The sequence below is a fragment of the Cyprinodon tularosa genome, unplaced genomic scaffold (genome assembly GCF_016077235.1).
Source record: "Cyprinodon tularosa strain WSP-4 unplaced genomic scaffold, ASM1607723v1 ctg458, whole genome shotgun sequence".
In the NCBI taxonomy this organism is placed as follows: domain Eukaryota; kingdom Metazoa; phylum Chordata; class Actinopteri; order Cyprinodontiformes; family Cyprinodontidae; genus Cyprinodon; species Cyprinodon tularosa.
In genome coordinates this window covers 929,801-949,990 of record NW_024039183.1, presented here as the reverse complement: position 1 = coordinate 949,990, position 20,190 = coordinate 929,801, and the positions used below count along the sequence as shown (strand labels likewise).

The 20,190-nt window shown below is 38.8% G+C and overlaps 1 protein-coding gene across 2 annotated transcripts in view; it reads left to right on the top strand.

Moving 5' to 3' along the window:
• fstl5 (follistatin-like 5) overlaps positions 1 to 20,190 on the top strand; it is a 294,437-nt gene that overhangs the window by 35,910 nt on the left and 238,337 nt on the right. For both annotated transcript variants that reach the window (XM_038300837.1, XM_038300838.1), the window contains exon 2: positions 3,077 to 3,218. In XM_038300837.1, the coding sequence (XP_038156765.1) occupies positions 3,077 to 3,218 (142 nt within the window). The remainder of the gene's footprint in view (positions 1 to 3,076; positions 3,219 to 20,190) is intronic.

Genomic DNA, 20,190 nt, shown 5'->3' with positions numbered 1-20,190 from the left:
GGGTAATGCACTACACATAATTAATAGTTTTGAACAGGTTCAGTCTTACAGTAAAAGCCAACTTTGTGGTTGCATAAGTAAAGACATTTCAATGCTGCAGTATTTTCTCTAGATAACAAATGCACTACACACATTACATAATGTTACTTTGTCAACAAGACATTTATATATAGTTTAGGAACTCATAGGGGATACATTCAACCATTTGTTTTAATTATTTGCGCTTACTGGCTGATCAAATAATATGCAGAATTGTTGGTTGACTTCTGTCCCTGGCCTTGAGTTGGCATTAATGCTCATGTCATGTCTTTAGAGTATAAATGTTAATCAGTCTGTGGGTCTCGGTTGCCAATCCTGGCTTTCAGGGTCCACTCTCCTGCATGTTGTAGATGTGTCCCTTTTCCCCCTTATCCTAACTAAACAATTGCATTGCTTCCCCAGCATGCCATCAAGCTTTCTCTTAGCTTTGTTCCGTTAAACAATTACGTTTGTTATGCAATGAAACCTAAGAAATATGACAGACAGTGGAGGCAACGTACCAGGTTCTAAGGACCAACAAGATATAGCAAGGAGTAAAAATGTATCTGCCCAAAGTTTACCAGTAAAGATGTTGTTAAAGGGACAATGTGGGAGATTTACCTTCACCTAGTGGTGCTCTGAATAATTTAAAAACAACATACTGGTGCCTCCCTGTCAAGCCAGTGAGACATACTACGGAAGCTGAGGAGTGACATTCTTAGCTTTCTGAACTGAAGCGGCACATAAAATGGCCACAGGCTTGTCAAATCAGCTTAAATAAACAATAAAACTGAGTATATCTATAAAATTTAGGTCTGAAAGAACCTTTGGTCATTAGTGGGTCTGACTTCTGTGAAACATAACAGCAGCTGATAACTGTCACATCGAGCTCAGCCATTACAGGCTAACAAACCAACTAGCCATCTCCAACAAGGGGACATAGCTGGCCTAATCATCCTTAACATATTACCTAAAATGTATTATAAAACCCATGGGGAATCTAAAAGACATTTAGGCTGCCTGGTTGTATGAATACTGTGAAAAATATCAGCAGCTGTTAGCTGTTGTAACGGAGCTCATTCAGTGTAAAATTAAAAAATCAATTCGTATCTGCTTAGGGGACAGACTAGTTGCTGGACTACACTGCCCTGCCTCTAACATAATGCCTTATTAAACTTCCCTGTTATATTGAATTGCATTGCCTGTTATACTGAATTCCATTGCCTGTCCAGCAATAAGCAGTTTTAAAGCCAGTTTAGTTTAGAAACTGGTAGAATTTGCGGAGATGTAGACACATTTTTTAGTCAGGGTATTAATTCTTTTTTTTTTTTATTAAATTTTTTTATCTTGCCTCAGACTGAACATTGGTGGAGTAAAGATGGTCCTCATTACAACAGATACTAGAAGATAATTTTTTTTTTACTTTTGCTTTTGCTTGTTTTAAACTTAGTGTTGCACCGATACCTATACCAGTATCGGGCGGGGCCCCGATCCAGCACTAAAATGGTGGTATCGGTATCTGTGAGTACCAGCTAATAGGGCACAGATACCATTTTGAGAGCCAAAAGTTTATTAATCTATTGTCACCCATTCCAGGTATGCAATAAAAACTTGTATTAGTCTTTTTCGTGCTTCACAAAGGTAGGCAGCAGCTTGACAAAGCCATGATGGCAATTATTTTACATCCAAGTAATATGGAGTTCTTCATACACACACACACCCACACACACGTCAATTTCAAACAGATGCTGTCTGTATGGTATGTGTATTGGCCAATACTGCACAGCCAGGTATCGGGTATCAGCATCGGGGCCAAAAAATGGCATCGGCACAACACTAATTATGAGCAATGTATTTTTCTTGCACTGCTCCATCTTGCAATCTAAAGCAGCAACATTCTTCCATCATTACTTGTTTACACAGCTGAAACATAAACCTGCTTAACTCTAATAACATTTTACAAAGATCTTTTAGAGGTTAAAAAATGCTTAGAATAAGACTATTTTACTTTAAAGTACAAAATGTTACAGTGAAGGAACCTGAAAGCATCAAAAAGCTCAGGGACTCAGCAGAAGTCATAAAGTCAAAGAAGTAAAGTTTGAGAATTCACTGTTGGTCCAGACCATCACAGTGACATGCCGCTGTGCTGATGGAACCTCCTAACCTCCTGTGAATAGCATGTGGGCTCAGAAGTGTGCCGCAGCACTGCCATTGTTGTCAAACTCTGTGTCACTCCAGCAGAACAAGGAAGCAGGGTCACCAAGCTGCTGTCAGTCATCTTCCTCTATTGAAAAAAGATGAGCAGGCACTTGAGGTCTGCGATTGCTAAAAAGCTGCAGCTTCCTCTTTGTTTGTAAAAATGTATAAACTGTCAGATGATATAATGTTAGCTGCAGACACTGGCTGCAAATTATTTTATCCATAAGGTTAAATAAAACAATATATGTTTTACAAGGTTCACAAGGTATTGATTTCCGTCAGCGAATAGTGATGCAGATTTATTGCATTTGTTTACTTGCTTCAACAGGGCTGTTTCTGTGACACATTGTCACTGGGCATGTTCTTGCTGTCTTTTTTGTTTAATTCATGTCATGCAAAGGTTCGACTAGTCCTCACACGGCATAATGAATAACTAAAAATGTATTACACCAGAGGTGTAAAGCGAATATTCACACTTTCATATAAATGTACTTGGGCTGCATCTATGCTTAAATCAGAGCTGCTGAAAATGTTATCTCTCCACTACATCACACTTACTTGATTTAAACACTCAGACTAATTAATCCAAAGCCTTCACTTTAATTGCCTTAATATATTGTCTCTTTCTTCCTTATCTAGATTTTCTCATGACGTCTATTTCCACATAATTGATTCAGAAGGAGATGGTATCTACTTGCTGAGTGTGGGGCACGTATTGATAGCTTTAGTGTAAACCAGCGACAGCTTTCTGCTTCTCTGCTAATTACAGCATGTTTGATGAATTGCCTCAGCACAATGGTATTGAACCCACAAATTGTTGTTAAGGAGCTCTCAACCTTTCTCATTATATTTTTGACAGAAAAAGACCAATGAAGACAGCCGGATGGTGGTTGGTTACCATTTTACTGGTGGGGATCTCTGGATTTGGAGCCACTGGGAGATCCGACAAAGAAGGATTTGGGTCTCAGCTCTATCGACCGGTCGTAAAATTCCGACACAAGGTATTGATCGTCTCCTTTTTCCATTTCATAATTAGACTTTTTAGCTTTTGTAAAATACAAAAAAGGCGTTAAAGAGGGAATTTATAGATGCACCTCATGCTGTTGTCTTTGATCCACATTATGTATATGTGGATTAAACCAATTAAACCCAAAGCCAGAAGGCAGCTTTTCTAAAGACACTATTCGATTAATATGAGTCCCAGATGAAATACGATTATTTCTTTTACCTGAACATCTTAAGTAAGAGATGTAATTGAATGCATATTGACCAGGTGATAAAGTGCAACTCCCACAGGCAAACCCAGCAGATTTTATTATTTTCTCCACCTTTCAAAGCACAAATCATTACTTAGCCCTGCAAAGTAACTGCATGCTGCTTATTTTAACTTTCAAACAGTACATGTGCTTATTGTTTAGAAACCAGCAAGGAAAATTGGAAATATTTGCCAATGTAGTCTTAGAAACAGTTGCTTTATATAATTGTCTTTTGGTTTATATTTCTCAGTTCCCTTCACTGGTAAACACTTTAACCATCCAGTCCATAACATCTTAGAATGTATATATAGAGAAGACTGTTGTATATTTTTCTTTACTGTTATGCCTGTTTGATGCACCCAGACTAAATATTGCATTTAGCATTTATTTTTGTCGAGGCTGGCAAGGTGGCAAAGCGGCTTGGAGATAAAAGGCAGCAACGGCGGTTTAAAAGGTTTGTGGCTGTGAGGAAATAAATATAACAGGGTGTCAGAGGAAGCAGATGGTGAGAACGTCATTGGACTTTAACTGAGTTTACTAAGGAGCAGAAAGGGGTGAAACTCAGTGGAAGAGATGCATTGGTCAGACACTTAATGACCTTTTGAGAAATGTGTTCATAAAGAAATGTTGTTTTTTTAGGATGTGCCAGCTTCCTACCTTTCCTTTTGGACATAAATGCCTCCCTGAACATCTGTTTTATTTCTTTTTATTAACCATTTTTAAAGTCCCTTGAGATTCATCCTATTCAAGGTACCCTTGTGAAGGCACAATATCTCATTCTTGTTACAAATCTCTTAAATATATCTTCAAACCCACCCAGAGAGACAATGGACTTTTGCACCAGCATATTCTGAATATCGCATAACTAGATTTTAAAGTAAAGTGATTAAGTCAGAGAAACAGAATCTTTATGACGCTAACTAGCATTGCATCTGCACATCATCTATTGCCTGTTCAGGAACTATTTTGTTTGTCATAGATAAGAGTCAAACATATGGCCAAATGTTAATCAAGCTCTTAGGTAGAAGCACTGTATGCCCAAAATATGGTACTGGTCCTGTTGATGTTTAAAGTTCGTAATAGATTAAATTTGTATCATATGCATAAAGATGCAGTTTAATTGTAAAAATACTCGATCCATCCATCTTTTGTCACACTTGAGCCCTTCTGGGGTCACGAGGGATGCTGGTGCCTATCTCCAGCTGTCTATGGGTGAGAGGCAGTGTACACCCTGGACGGGTCGCCAGTCCATCACAGGGAAACAAAGAGATATAGAGAAGCCAATTAACCTATTTTTGGGCTGTAGGAGGAAGCAGAGGTACCCAGAGAGAACCCACGCATGCACAGGGAGAACATTCAGAAAGATCCCGGGCTGGGAATCTAACCATTGAGCCTTCTTGCCGCAAGGCAGCAGTGCTACCCACTGCACTACTGAGCAGCCTTGTAAAAATACTCTCTCTAATGTAATTATAAAAAAAGTACAAAACAAGATGGGGTTGAAGATTTAGCTTTGATGGGCCTCTTTAAAAGGAATAAAGGGAGGAGAGAAATTAGTCGCTGGCTAGGGTAAGTCACCCGTCCTGCATCAGGAAGCCTGGGTTTGTATCTCAGCTGGGGGAATGAGCTTCAAGTGTGGGTCCTTAGTGCTTCACGGAGAAGTTGTCTCTGGTTTTTAATGCTTTGCAAACCATTAGCATAGAAAAACTGGACATGCATGTGTGTTGATTCACAATATCTGTCCTTGGTTTCTTTAAAATAAAAAATAAAAAAATGAAATGTGATCTGTCTGAAAAAACATTGTGTCCTTTCTCTATCTTTGAAGGTAGACTATGATACTATTAAGGAAACATGAGTGGATCTGCTTATCAACAGCGCATGACCCACTGAATTTATAAAGTTGAAAGCACAGTGCTGCTTTAAATGTAGAATTCTGTCACCATTTTTGCTATAGTCGCCGGGCTAGAATGAATTCCTAATACAATGTTCTTGTGAGCCACATTTCATATTCTAGAATCTTGGCAATGTATTTAATTGAATTATGACCCTTTTTTTTTATATTTTGCACACTAAGAATAAAATGATTTAGAAATGTTAAAGATAACAATATATTGAGACTTGATAATAGTCATAGCAATACAATACAAGATGGGGATTTAAATTGTTGGGATTATTATGTATCTACAGATTCCAGTGCTTTCCCGGCTGTTGTAGAAGAAATTGCCGTAAAATAAAAATAATTAATCAAAAGGCAGAAGAAAGTGAAAATATATTGCGCTCAATATGAAAAAGTTAGACTCATGATTTTTATTTTTATTTTAGACAAATCCAACTGATATATAGTGCTGATTGAAGTTCCCAGCAACTACAGGTTTAGTTTTAAGTTCAAGTAAATGTAAACTTCTTCTGAAAAAGATAAAATATATAATACTTTTTAAGTTTAACATAAAAACATGCCACTCACATGGCATCACCTTATTTTCTGGTTTAAATCAAAGCAAGAAATTTTTTTTCATACTTGCAGTTATGTCTTGTAAGGTTTTTATTTGGAAGTCTACGGAGAAGGAAAATAAATATTCTTTGTCCCATGTTCACTATATCTTGCAGAGGATTTCAAAGATGGAGTCCAGTCAATCTCAAGAGAGAAGTATTCAGTTACCCGAATCTGCAGATTCTCCAGAAGAAATCAGTCTGGAGGAATTGAAATATATATATTTTTTTTTACAAAGGATGGGATTTGTGTTTAATCAAAAAGCATTGCATTCTGGTGGAGGTAATAAAATATATAAATGTTGAACCAGGTCAAGGAAAACATGTATTTAATTCTTTGGATCTATCCAAAAGCTTCAGTTTGTTTTTATCAGTCAAGTCTTTCAGTTTGAATTGCTTCCTTTTTCTTTTCTTTCGAGAACCGTTGCGGCAGTGTTGATAAGACACTGAAAAGCAGATCTTGACTTAGCTGCTGTCAATGTCAAAATTTGCATTGTTGTGTTTTACAGGTTAAGCATACTGTTTTTATTTACATTTTTCCTTTTCAAGTCCTTAAATTATTAAATTTCCTATTTCTAATAGTTTTGGTGAACCAAAATTTATTTTAAAAAGTGTTTTGGCTTTGAAAGTCTATAAAAAAATCATACAATTACTTTCAGCTCAATTGTTTATTAATTTTATTAAGATCATATTGTACATTTTGATCACTCCTCCCTACACACACAGAACTTCAGTATTTGAAGTTTGGTTAGGTTCAGGATTTGTGCTCATACTGAGCCTCTTCAGGCCAAGGGGGCAGCAGCCTCAGCAGAGACTCCCTTCCCTCTCTCCAGACACCTCTCCAAGCTCCTCTTGGGAAAGCTTGAGACGTTTCACAGTCAGCCAAGTGACATAGTCCATACAGCGTGTCCCGTGCTTTCCCGTGGGGCTCTTCCTGGTGGGATGTCCTTGGAACATCTCACTGAATAGGAGTCCAAGGGTTATTTGAGACAGATGTCTGAGCCACTGCAGCTGTGTCCTCTTGATGTGAAGAAGAACGGACTCTCTAAGATGGATGAGCTTCTAAGCCTTTCTCTAACAGTATGTTCACACCGAATGCATTTCCAGTGATTGCTTTGCATGATTTACATATCATCCCTTTATAGAGGCTTGTTCGGCAGCATAGTGATGCAAAGCAGTTAAGCAACAGTGAATCGAAATATGCTTCACCTGAAGGATGTGCAGCAACTCTCGATGGAGTTGAAAAATCCAAACTTTTCTGTGAAGCTTTTTGAAGACAACCAATCGGGGACTGGATGTGGCTGTGATGAAGGGTGAAGGAGAACACACAAAACCTGCTTAATTCAAAATGCAAGATTGAAAATAAATATATGTTAACATAGGATGAAGTAAATACTGATCTGAAGAGGTTTGTGGAGGGCTTTTTTTCAAAACCTAGTTCTAATTTAGCCCTAGAAGGATGGTTAAATCATTCATCATTTGTCTTCCTCCCCAAGCTCCAGGCGGGGTCCTGGCCAACCAATTTCTCTGCCCAGAGGAGGTGCTTTCTCTTTCACTTATCTTGCACTACACTCACACTGTCCTCACTGAGCTCCAAAGCTGGGCTCTTCCAACCACAGCCCCTACTGGTCTCTCTCCATTCTCTTGGTCTGTTCTCCCCGTCCTTCCTTAGCTCCAGAGCAGGGCCTAGCTTGTTGCCCAACTCGGGTACTCACTCTGTTGGTTTCTTGCTCTGATCTTTGCTTCTGCCTGAGCTCAAGAGTGTAGCCCTACTTTACATCTGTTCTGGGTGATAAGTATTTTGGTTCCAGGGCAAATGGAAGGACCATGATGGACCCCAAACTGGGAGCATCTAGAAAGGATTTAGTAGACCCAGGGACACAAACGGCGGCACCACTGCTCTGCTTTCTAAAAGGAAAAGCACCCTGACTCATTTAGTAAAAGGTCCACCATGCTGACCTAAAACTGGGAAGCAACCAATAGAAGCTCCTTCTCTTTGATGACATGGTGAAGTAGCAAAAGCCTTTTATACCACCATGCAAGTACTGGCCATACTGTATGCCAAGCAAGCCAGAGCCCATGATTGTAGCTACAAAATCCTGGTAATCACATTTGGTGTGAATGTACCTGAAGGAAGTGCTGAGTAATCCCGTAGAGAAAACATATTTCGAACCTTATATCTGGGATCTCGTTCTCTCAGTCATGACTCAGATTATTATGTTCATTTTATATATTTTTGTATGCACAACATCAGCATTAAACCTTTAGGTTTAAGTAGGTACAAGATTACTCTTTTTTTCTAATTAAATTGGACATAGCCATGAATATTATCAGAAACATGTACTCAATTTGCTCTGGTCAAGACTGCTGCCTCTGCAAGAATGTCCTCCATGCAACTCTCTCCATTTTTTTTTTTTTTGATACAAATTTTGCAGAAGGAAGATATTTAAAAAACACAGTAAGCTTTAAATTATAAAGTAGTATAGTTTGTTAATGTTATTAAAATGTATCCTTTTCTCTCAATATTGTGTACAAAAAAGACACTGTAGTCATGCGTACCAACAGAAATTATGATGAGTTGGAGATGTGTTTGAAAAAGCAATAGTTTAGAATCCAATGGGTATGTTTAATAAATATCAACATTGAGGGTTAGATTAAAGGGACTATTACAATAGACTGGGAGAAAACAAATGTGACAATTAGCCACACAGAAAGGCATGAGTGACCTAACAGTGTATTACTTACGTTTTAGATATGAAATATATCTATTTATTGATATTGTTTACTCCTTTTTCTGAGCCTGATTATTTTGGATTAAAGACATTATTTGTTTAATATAAGAGTAACGTTCTTAATTTCAGCACGTCACTGGAATGTGACAAGAAGCTACAAAAATGATTAATTTGCTTTTCTGTTTGAATGAAATTAATGCACTGGGCTCTTTGATTACATCCCAGAAGAATGTCATTACGGCATCTGCATACTGTTATTTGTCTTGCAAGAGGATGGAGGCAAACTCTGATCATTTATCTGCTTGTCAGCCTGAGCTGTGGAAATGTAAACTGCTTTGAAAGAAAATGCCACACTGGAAGCCCTTTATCCAAATCCTGCTGTCTCCTTTGTTGTAAAAAGAATCCTCTATGCCGTTGGCTATATTGCAGAGAAGCTGAGGTCACTGACTTTTCAATACAGCTGAATGAGCACTGTAAATGGTGAGAAATTGAAGATATTGTCAGATGTACATCAAGCTTTCCAACAAATTTTTTGCACATACATACATATATATATATATATATATATATATATATACATTTTTTTTTTTACTTTAAATTTTAAGGAAAGCAACAAATTAGAGAGGAATGTGCACTGATTCATGTTAGTTTTTGGCATGTCCCCTTCCTTACTCTGAAGGACAGTGTGACGGCATAATAGGATCAGACACGACCTCACAAGCCTCCCCACAATGACTTCAATCATTAGACGTCACTCAAGCATAAACATCTGGTCACATGCTGTAGCCATAGAAAAAAAAAATCCCACCACATTTCGTTAAGGTGTATGACACACATTCTATCTGCTAAAAATAACTAGTTATAAATCAGAGGCATAATTTCTGTTCTCTGACACTCATAAAAGAACCTTAAATGGTATAAAGAGCCGACAGCCCAACATTGCCATGTTATAATAGGTTAGCTGTATTTCATAATGTAGGAAAATCTGTCAGCCGCTTGACACCAGAAGAAAAAGCTTTTTTTTGTGACTTTGTCTCTTTTAGATCCACTATTATATCAGGACAAACAAAATGGAGGCAAGGACAACTGAGTGCAAAGCCCAACAATCCAGCTCTGGCTTAGCCACATGGCAAATCTAGATTAGCAGGGGATAACCAGGGAGATGAAGAGCGAGTGGGCGGTGAGCAAATGAGATAGAGAAAAAGAGGCTGGAACCAGAGAAACCGAAAGGATGAATAGCAAGAAATGACTTGATGAACACAAATGTGAGAATCCAATTTTTAGCTGTATTCTTCTGCTGTATTTCTCCCGAGTTGGAATTTTGTTATAACCCTGAGCACTGATGCTAATATGCTGCACACTTTCCAAGTCCAGCCAGCTTTAGATTGCAGTTTTGCAGTTATTTTTATAAAGATGCAAAACAAGAGTTTTATCTTCTCATATGATTTAGAATTGAAGATCAAAAGTCAAAACTTGTATATATTCATTATACAAAGACATATTTGTTTTCTCTTTATTTTAATACAATCAAGTAAAACCATAAATACTGCTTCTTGATTACAATATTCAAACATAATAAGAAAATAAATCATCAAATTAATAGGGGTCTTCTGAAAGGTATGTATGCATGTTATATAGTGTGTATGCATTAAGGCTTTGTGTAGGTTCCTTTTGCAATAGACAGTAATATACATACAGTACAGTAACATACAGTAATACAGTAACATACAGTAATAGTACTGAATTGGTAGGAGGCTTGCAGCTTTAGTGAGGAGTTCATGAAGCCCAAGTTGCTTTAATGATAATGCCTCAGTTGGTCTTCAACCGATGTCTCTTGTCTCTTTCGTAACAAGAACTGACAGCTTCTCTTTCAGGCTTCGATCGGATGATTTTGCTGGCAAATCAAGCACTCTGGAGCCATGCTGATTAAAGGAGGTATTGGTAATTATGGTGTTGGCTAGGGTGAAGTCCTGCTGGAAAATGAAATTAGCATGTCTATAAATCATGTCAGCGGAAGGAAGCACAAATGCCCTAAGAGTTACTGGTAGAAGGTTGTTGTGACTTTGAATATCATAAAATGCATTCAACCAACGCTAGCAGCTTACATGGCTCTTCAAATCATGGTTGTTGAAATGTCACACTACTGTACACCTAAAGCAATCTGTATTCCTTGCCTCTTTACTTGTACTCAAGCCTTTGGAACTTTAATTAGCCCAGTAGGATGCATCTGATGCAGTCTGTTACAGGAGTTGTTTAACACAAGAAATTGTACTATTGAAGGCATTGGTGTATATTACTGGATAGGGCATCCACATCCTAATCACCACAATGATTTGTGTACCCAAGCACTATTGCTATGCATTAGGTCATATCAAATTTTTAATAAGCATGCATTTAAAAAAAAATATTTAAAGCACCATACTTCAATATTTGGAAGATCTGGCTTTCCAAGTTCAAGGCCCTGTTCAAGCCATGTTTCTGAATGTTTATAGCTCTCCAAAGTCCAGAACAACATTTTATCTTTGATATGTATTGAACATGACTACTTAATTATTGTGGGGGACGTTAATGTACATGTTGATAACCCTGAAGACAGAGATGCAGAAGAACTGTGTGATATTCTTAAATGCTTTGGTTTGACTGAACATGTTAAACAGCCTTCACACAAACATGGACATATTACGGACCTGGTCATCAGCAAAGGTCTAAATGTTTCTAATGATTCTGTAACTGAGGTTGTGGTATCAGACCATTTTAAAATATTTTTGCCACTGATCTAATTACCAAAAGAAATGTTATATAAAAAAAAGCATGTTTTCATGGATCGTACGGTTAACAACTTTACACAGGCTTACCCTTCTGTTACCACTTTGCCCTGTAACTCTGCAGTTACATCATTAATTCCATTGCTCCAGTTAAGGTCAAAATTGTCTCTGCAAAGAAGATAAAATCTCCATAGAGCAATGCTCCAACTGTAAGAAAAGAAAAGAGGGAGTTCCAAAAAGCTGTACTAAGGTGGCGAAAAAATGGACTCCAGGTTCTCTAAATCTTTAAAGAGAAACGATGCAAGAAGAATCTCTCTTCTCTGAGACTAGCAACTAAAACATCAACAATGCTTGTGCCTTATTTGCCACAGTTGACAACTTAACAAACCCTCTCATCTCCATGGGCGATGAACTACAATCCTAAAAAGTCCTGCAAAGACTTTTCAAAGTTTGTTGACTAAGAAAATACAAGGTGTTAGAAAAGCAGTCCGCACATCAACACCAACTCCAGTACCAGTACTGTCTCCAGTTAGAATAAACTCTGTTAAAATGCCCCAAATAAACTGCAAAAATTTGGCAGAAACTGTTCAGCAGCTAAGCTCCTCTTCCTGCTGTCTTGATGTTTTGCTCACATGTTTTATTAAGAATGTTTTTCCTGTTTTAGAGTCTGATCTGATTAAAATCATGAACACATCCGTTATGTCGGGTGTTTTCCCCCGAGCCTTAAAAGCAACAATTATTAGGCCATTTTGACATAGAGAAACTTGGTCAAATTGGTCCTGCAGAACTACAGATCCACCTAAAACCTCCCCTTCATTAGTAAGATTATTGAAAAAGTTGTGTTTGAACAGTTAAATGCCTTCTTAACAATGAGAAGCTGATTTCCAGTCTGGTTTCCATGCCAACCAAAGTACAGAGACTGCCCAGATTAAGGTGTTCAATGACATCCGTATAATGCTGGACCTATGTTCAGGGTTTGGCACTGTTGATCACTGGATTTTATTAGGGCATCTGGAAAACTGGGTCTGCCTTTCTCGTACTGCTCTGGACTGATTTAAGTCCTATCTGAAGGACAGGGACTTCTATGTGTTAGTATATTCAACATATTCAACATCTCCTCTGAGCTCAGATTATAGCAAACAACATGATCAGTTACCATAAGTATGCAGACGACACACAGCTTTACATCACAATATAACTAGTTGACTCTGAACCTATTTTAGGGTTCCTAGATGCTTAGAACAGATCAATATGTGTATGTGGCATCATTTTCTCCAGCTGAATAAAAACAAAATATTAATAATAAGGTAATTTTATTTTGGACCAAAGGAGGAGATGCATATGTAACTCACAGCTTCAGCTACTGCAACTAGAAACCACTGATTATGGTAGATAATCAGTGTCATCATGGATTCAGATGTGAAACTTCAGAGGCATATAAAGGTAGTTAATATGTCAGTCTTTTATCACCTGAAGAAAATTTCCAGGATTAAAGAACAAATGTTTAAGCAGGATCTAGAAAAAGTTAGTTATGCATTTATCTTTTGTATCAATCACTGAAACAGTGTCTTCATAGGTTTGCCTAAAAAGTCTGTCAGACCACTGCAGCTGATCCAAAACACTGCTGCCCATGTTCTAACTGGAACTGAGAAAGTAGAACAAATCAGGCCGGTTCTGAAGTCCTTCCACTGGCTCCTTGTAGCTCAGAGAATAGACTTTAAAATTCTTCTGTTATTCTATAAATCACTAAATGAATCAATACCAAATTACACAACAGATTTGTTGTCAGTGTATCAACCTCCCAGACCACTCAGGTCTTCTATATAGTTTAAGCTTACACTGTTCACCCAAAACTAGAACCAAACAAGTAGAAGCAGCATTTAGTTCTATGCTCCACCTATCTAGACGAAACTTTAAGAAGACTGTAAAAGTGCTAAAAGTCTGAGTTCTTTAAGTCAAACTTAAAAAAAAACAACTTTGTTTAGAACTGCCTTTGACTGATGAAGTTAAACCTTTAACTGATGTGTTAGTTTAAGGTTGTGGTCCAGTCGTTTTATTTGTTTTACTACCTGCTTTTATTGTCTTTTTATCTTTATTTTATTTTATATTGCTTTTCTTTCTTCTATTTTCAGGCAAACACTTTGACATGCCCTTGAACTAACTTATGCTGTACAAATAAACTTGCCTTGCCAATTTCTCACCTGATTTTTTATTTATAAAATATGGCACAAATAAAAGTCTGAGAAATTTCATATGTCATGTTACATAGGAACACGTACTCTTACTCAGCATAAATCAGTGAGCAATGTGGGAACTGAACCTTAAAAAGCTGACAGGTATACTCACTGTGCTATAAGGATGCTGTCAACTGATTTTTTTTTACAGCTCAAGTTGCCCAATTGTGATTATTATATCACAGTTTCTTGTTTTGGGTCCTGCTGGATTTTTTTTTTTGTACAAACAATCCATAGAGTTCGTATGGCTTAGGCTCCTTCCTCAGTGAAGCTCCCAGACTGAAGACAGTCAGACACCCACTCTCCCCCTTCTCGTTGTTTTTGATGCTGTCATTCACAGCAGTGCAAAGACAGTCACAGAGACAGCCAAAGAGAAAAGGTAGAGGAGAGAGAGGATAAAGAAAAAAGGCAAAACTCTGGCCTGCTGTAAGTTAGGATTTATACGTAAAGGAGTATGTGGGAAGAATGTAAGAGCAGGTAAGAAGTCACTCAATAAAGCTAAGTATTACAACAATTTACTTGAATTTCTTGACTGATTCTATTTATTTACCCTTAATATGTCTCACAGCTTTTTACAAGGAATTTAGTCCAAAAAACCCCCCCACTTTTTTGTGCGTTAGGATACAGAAGGTCTCACAACTTCAGTCAAGCAACAATTCATTCTGGAAGACTCTTGTCAGCTTCACCTGGAAAATCTGCGATATCCCTCTCTCAAGCTTAAGTCAAATATCATCGGGCCCGCGCCTCTTCCGAAGCCAATCATCTTTCAAGAAACCCGTCATCTAGCTCCTAGACTAGCCTCCCTCTAGCACAGCAGCTAACTGTCATGGCACTTTCACACCAAATGTGTTTTGAGCATCAGAAACGCTTAAATGCTGTAATTTGGATGCTTGGTTAAATGCTGGTTGAGTTGTTTTAATGCTTCAATATCCTGGGTGCTCTGCGATCTGGTTGTTTATCTGATCTGTTCTGTAGGTACAAGTTTGAGAGCAGCCAATTTACTTTGATGAGATGGAAAGTTATTTTATGTGAGAAAATCCATCTCAAAACATCATCATTGCAATTGTCACCACAGGGCACTTCTGCTGGCTATGTCGTATGTTATCAAGTATGTAATTCTCATAGCTCAGTCTCTTTCTATCTGCCTATCTATCAGCATGATCAACTGTGCTGCTTTGCCTTGCTCTCAGTACGATCAACTGTGCTGCTCTGCCTCGCTCTCAGTACGATCAACTGCGCTGTTCTGCCTCTTTATTAGTAGGATCCACCTGCTCGGCCTCTCTATCAGTACGATCAACTGCGCTGCTCGGCCTCTCTATCAGTGCGATCAACTGCGCTGCTCTGCCTTGCTCTAAGTACGATCAACTGCGCTGCTCTGCCTCGCTCTAAGTACGATCAACTGCGCTGCTCTGCCTCGCTCTAAGTGCGACAAACTGCGCTGCTCTGCCTCGCTCTAAGTACGATCAACTGCGCTGTTCTGCCTCTTTATCACTGTGAACAACTGCGCTGCTCTGCCTCTTTATTAGTACGATCCAACTGCTCGGCCTCTCTATCAGTGCGATAAATTGCGCTTCTCTTCTTCTCTATTAGTGCAATGAGCTGGGCTGCTCTGTCCCTCCACAAATTTCTATCCCTCAGCTCCCTGTCTTGGAGGTCTAGTCTCCTAGCTTGATCTTTTTCTAGGTTATTTAGGCAAGCAATTGTCAATTCACAGCATCAACGTGTTCTCCCAGGGCTAACCACAGAAGATTTTTTTTATTCATGTCTATCAAACTTTTCTAATTGGTGCCTGCAGAGCTGTAAGCTCACAAAGAACAGCTTAAACTGACTTGAAAGGGCCTGGCTAACATTGATGACATCACAACCAGCAAGAGTAACAGGTGCAAACACTTTGCTCCCTTATGCTGCGTTCACACCGGACGCAGCTGGCGCGACAGAAGCAGCGAGTTTACATGCAAAGTCAATGGTTGACGCGCGTCAAGGCGCAGCAAAAGGTCCCGCGGCGCGTTTTGAGCAGCAGGCGAAGCGCGTCTGAGCAGCTGAAGCAGCGGGTCGGGCGCGTTTAAGCATCTGACTGCTCGAGATGGAAAAATAGAATTTTTGCTGCTTGACGCGCCGCGTCAACCAATCAGAGAAGCTATTCTGGGAGCTGGCAGGGAGAGAGACACAGCACTGATGATACAGAGCGCTATGATCACTCCTCTTAAACAGTTTATTGACGCCTAAATTAACTTAAAATGCAGAAATCTGCCGGCAGAATATGTTCGCTTTTATTATCCTGCCGCCTGCAGTTTGGATTATTTAGATGAAAAACACCTACCAGCTGCCGCGATGAACCGCGAGGAGGCGACCCGGCCAGAGGCTGCTGATGAAGGGATTCCTACAGTCGGCGCTCCGACAGAAATAATATTAGAAGGCAGGATGATAATCTTAATGAACTGACTGCACAAATGAAGTTTTCAGGAGGACTTTTTCACTTAAAAACATATTAAAACTACTTTATTCCTACTGATCACAGCAAATATAGCTGCAAGGCAAAGAAAGGACAGTGAAGCTCCGCCCAACACGCGTCAGACACACTTTTGCACCGCGCAGCCAGTGCAGCAAAGCTGCTTCAGCCGCGCGTCAGAACTAACTGGAACAAGCACCAAAAATGAAGCAGCAGACGCGATTTTGCTGCTTTTGCTGCGTCAGGTGTGAACGTAGCATTAACTCCACAGCTAAAGTGCCTTTATGTGACCTGATTTAACAATTGGAAATTGATTCTACATGAATCCTGGGTGTGACCCTTTCCTTAATGCTACGTTCACACTGTGAGCAGCAGAGGCAGCAGAAGCAGCTAGTTTACATGCAAAGTCAATGGTTGTAGCACATCTTGGCACAACAACAACAACTGAAACAGCACGTCATGAGCTTCTGAGCATCTGAGCATTCAGAAGCAGCAGCAGCTGGAGTTGGAAAAAGTGACTCAGACAGACACAGTGCTGCTCATGCAGATAACTATGATTACTCCAAAAATAGTTTATTAATGCCTAGTGTTTAACGTTTATTAAAGAACCTGCCGGTAAAATATGTTCAATTTATCATTCTGGTGCATGCAGTTTAGATAACGTATGTGAAAATAGCCTTCCAGCTGCAGAGGGAGCTGTTGAACAGGGTTCCTAGTGACATAGCACCGCCGGTGTCAAGGGGTCTGAGCAGCTCCAACAGCGGAATAATATTTGAAGGCAGGATTTTCATCAGATGGAGTTTTCAGGTGGACTTTCTCACATAACACCATATTAAAATGCGCATTCGACCGAGCAGCTGAAGCAGCAAAGATGCTTCAGCCGTGCGTCAGAACTAAACTTGTACAAGCATCAAAAATGAAGTAGCACACGCGTTTTTGCTGCTCCTGCTGCTTGCTATGTGAATGTAGCATAACACACAACCCTAATAGACTGTCTAAGTAAGTCTCCAGGGACTCTACAAAATAAAATCCTCTACATAATACACAGATATTAATTGCAACATATGGCTCAGAAATATGAGGAAAACTCAACCAGGTTTTGAAAATCGGATTGAAGTCGTCTTTTCAAAACACCCCTGAAGCAAATTTTAAAATAAAAGGTCAGTTTCTACTGTAATACACACTAATTCATTGCTGCATATGGACCAACATTATGAGCCAAACTTAACCAGTTTTTTGAAATTACACTACCAATGCCTTCTCACAACACACCTTAGTGGAAATTTCAAAATAACCCTCTCCCATTATTACTGCAATTAACAGATTAGACAAATTCAAATAGATTTGATTTTGCTCCTGAGTCTGACCGTATGCTCCAAACACAGCACTGCTAGACCTTTAAAATAAGACAGTAGGTATTCCACAAAAGAAAAGCTTAAATATTGTACTCAGCAATTTATTGCAATATAGGGATCTCTGTCACGATGCCAGTCACCACTCGGTGTTGCAATGCCAGTTCCCACTAGGTGTGGTGACACAAGTTACCACTAGGTGTGGCAACGACAGCAAATTACCACCTGGTATGGTGACATATGTCACCACACGGTTTCACGCTCTTACTTTATGTCAGCTGAACCCAATTAACCCCATAAAGCCTTTAATGCAACTATGCACCAAGTGGCAAGCACCTCCAAAATTTCCTAGGAGAATTTTCAAGTTACAGTTTAAAAAGCTCGCAAGTGGCAGTTTTCACAGGATTGTTTTGTAATTGCGGAAAGAATACTACAAGATCATAGGGGTTGTTAAGAAAGCCACAGAAGAGGAGATCATAAAAAGCATACCACACAGGAGCACTTTTATATCACCCAGACCATCGCAACGGAGACAGTACTGAAGTGCAAAAGGAAGAAGAGAAAAACTTTAAGTGGGCGAGGCTTTTGGTTTGCTTTCAGATCCAAAGAAAAAGGCCCGCTATGACAGCGGACAGGACCTCGAGGATGACGGCATGAATATGGGAGACTTTGATGCCATTTTCAAGGTGTTGTTTACATCACAAAAATGAATAAAAAAACATTTTATTGGAGGTTAGATTTAAGAATGTATTCTCCTTCAATGTCCCTTTATGTAATTTGATGGTAATAGGACCAGTGATAATTTGTAATTCTTTATTTCTGCCACTAGTGTGACAGAAAAAAAACTTTGGGGGGTATTATGTTTTTTTCTTTTGTTTTATATTGGGTACAGAATGTTTCTTCTCGAACAGATGTATAGACTGTGTTAAATTTTAGTGGGTATCCAGTTTTATGCTAATTTAAAACGTAAGGATAAGTGATTGTATAGTTTTTTCATTAGGCATTGCCATTTTCTCTAATTAGCAGAAATGAAGGTCAGAAGTAGTTGATTATAATGGAAAACATTACCACATCCACATCTTTCTCAGGAAAGATGTGGATGTGGACATGGTTGGTCTACCAGCTTGTTGTAACAGGACAGATGAAGCAGAAATTGTGCAGCTGGGTGTTTCAAAGTCCCCATGGTCTGAAGGCAGAGGAGACCAGGCTGTCAGCGGCTCTGGGGAAATCATTCTTTTCAAACAAATGGGGTATTAACACTGTCTGCAATATGCAAATAAGTTGCTTTTGACCTCTTCCCTTGTGTACTGCAAATCTAAATGTCATCTCCTATAGAGTTGTTGTGGTGCAACCAGGAAAGATGCAGAAAGTAACAGATATTTGTTGTGCTGTTTGTTTAACAATGTTCCAGCAAAACAAAGAAAAACGGGTAGAAAGGTCGTTTTTATTCTTTTTTTCACCTTCTTGATGCAATGAACATATTCAATGATGAGGTCAATCATTTTTGACTTCCTTCTCACTGGTTTACCAAGAGCTGGTGGGATTTACTCAGCAGAACTTTGGGTATATTTTTAATAACCACCACAGTTTATTTGATTGACATGAAACCAACAGAAAGATTGCCCCGTGTAATGAAAGCGCCGACAAACCTGATACAGATTTACAGGGGACACTGTCAAACACCACGTTACTGGAGGCAGTCAGTGAGGCATTATGCCTGATCAGCACACCTTAAGGCAAAAATGACATGGAAAACAAGTCAGTGAAGTTATTTCTAAAGCAACAACAGACAACATTCAATGTTATAACCTGTGTTTTCCACAGACTGAGAGAAAATGATCAGGGACCCAAAGTCATGTTGGTTTTGAGAGAAGTTGTGTCTGACATTTTTCACAGTTACAAAGTGATGGAATATATTACATAACTGAAAGGTGAAAACTTAAGTTGTTTTTTTTATCAAATATATAATCAGACTGTATATGCATGTGTATGTGCATGTATGTGATATTTGTTGCCCATGCCTGGACCAATGTTCTTGTTAATACCAGTCTAGATTCATTCAGCCTTATTTCTCTAAAGGTATATTTATTTTATCTATTAATATTATTAAGTTACTCTTAATTACCTATGTTGGCCTTAGTGATAAAAATGAAATATCAGACCTCTTAATCGGGGTGTGGTGGTCTAGTGCTTAGGACATAGAGCTTGGAATCCTGAGGTTTAGCGTTTGAGCTCCACTCCCACAGATTGGCACTCTGGGTGTCTGAGTAAGATCCTTATCCCCACTCTGCTCCTCGGGCAATGGCACTCCAAGGGGATGGATTAAATTCAAATTTCTCTAAAGTGAAATCAGTAAATTTGTATTATTTGTTATTAATATTAAATGAAACCACTTTAAAACTTTCTTTTATTTCAATTTTATCCTCTGAGAATTGACCTTCATTTAAAGTGCAACTCAATTTTGTCATGGTTTTGGTTCTGTTTAAGTTTAATCTTGAGTTTTCATTGATTTTATTTCCATTTTGTTGGATTCTAGTTATTTTTGAATGTATTTGAGTTCTTAGGTATTTCTTGTTTGCCCTATGTTGCCCTCTTGTGTCAGTCTCCTTTTCCCTACAGTAGCTCCCTTCTAGACTCCTCTGTCCACACCTGCTCCCAATCTGCTTATTACCCTGGCCTTTGTTTCTCTCTCCTATGT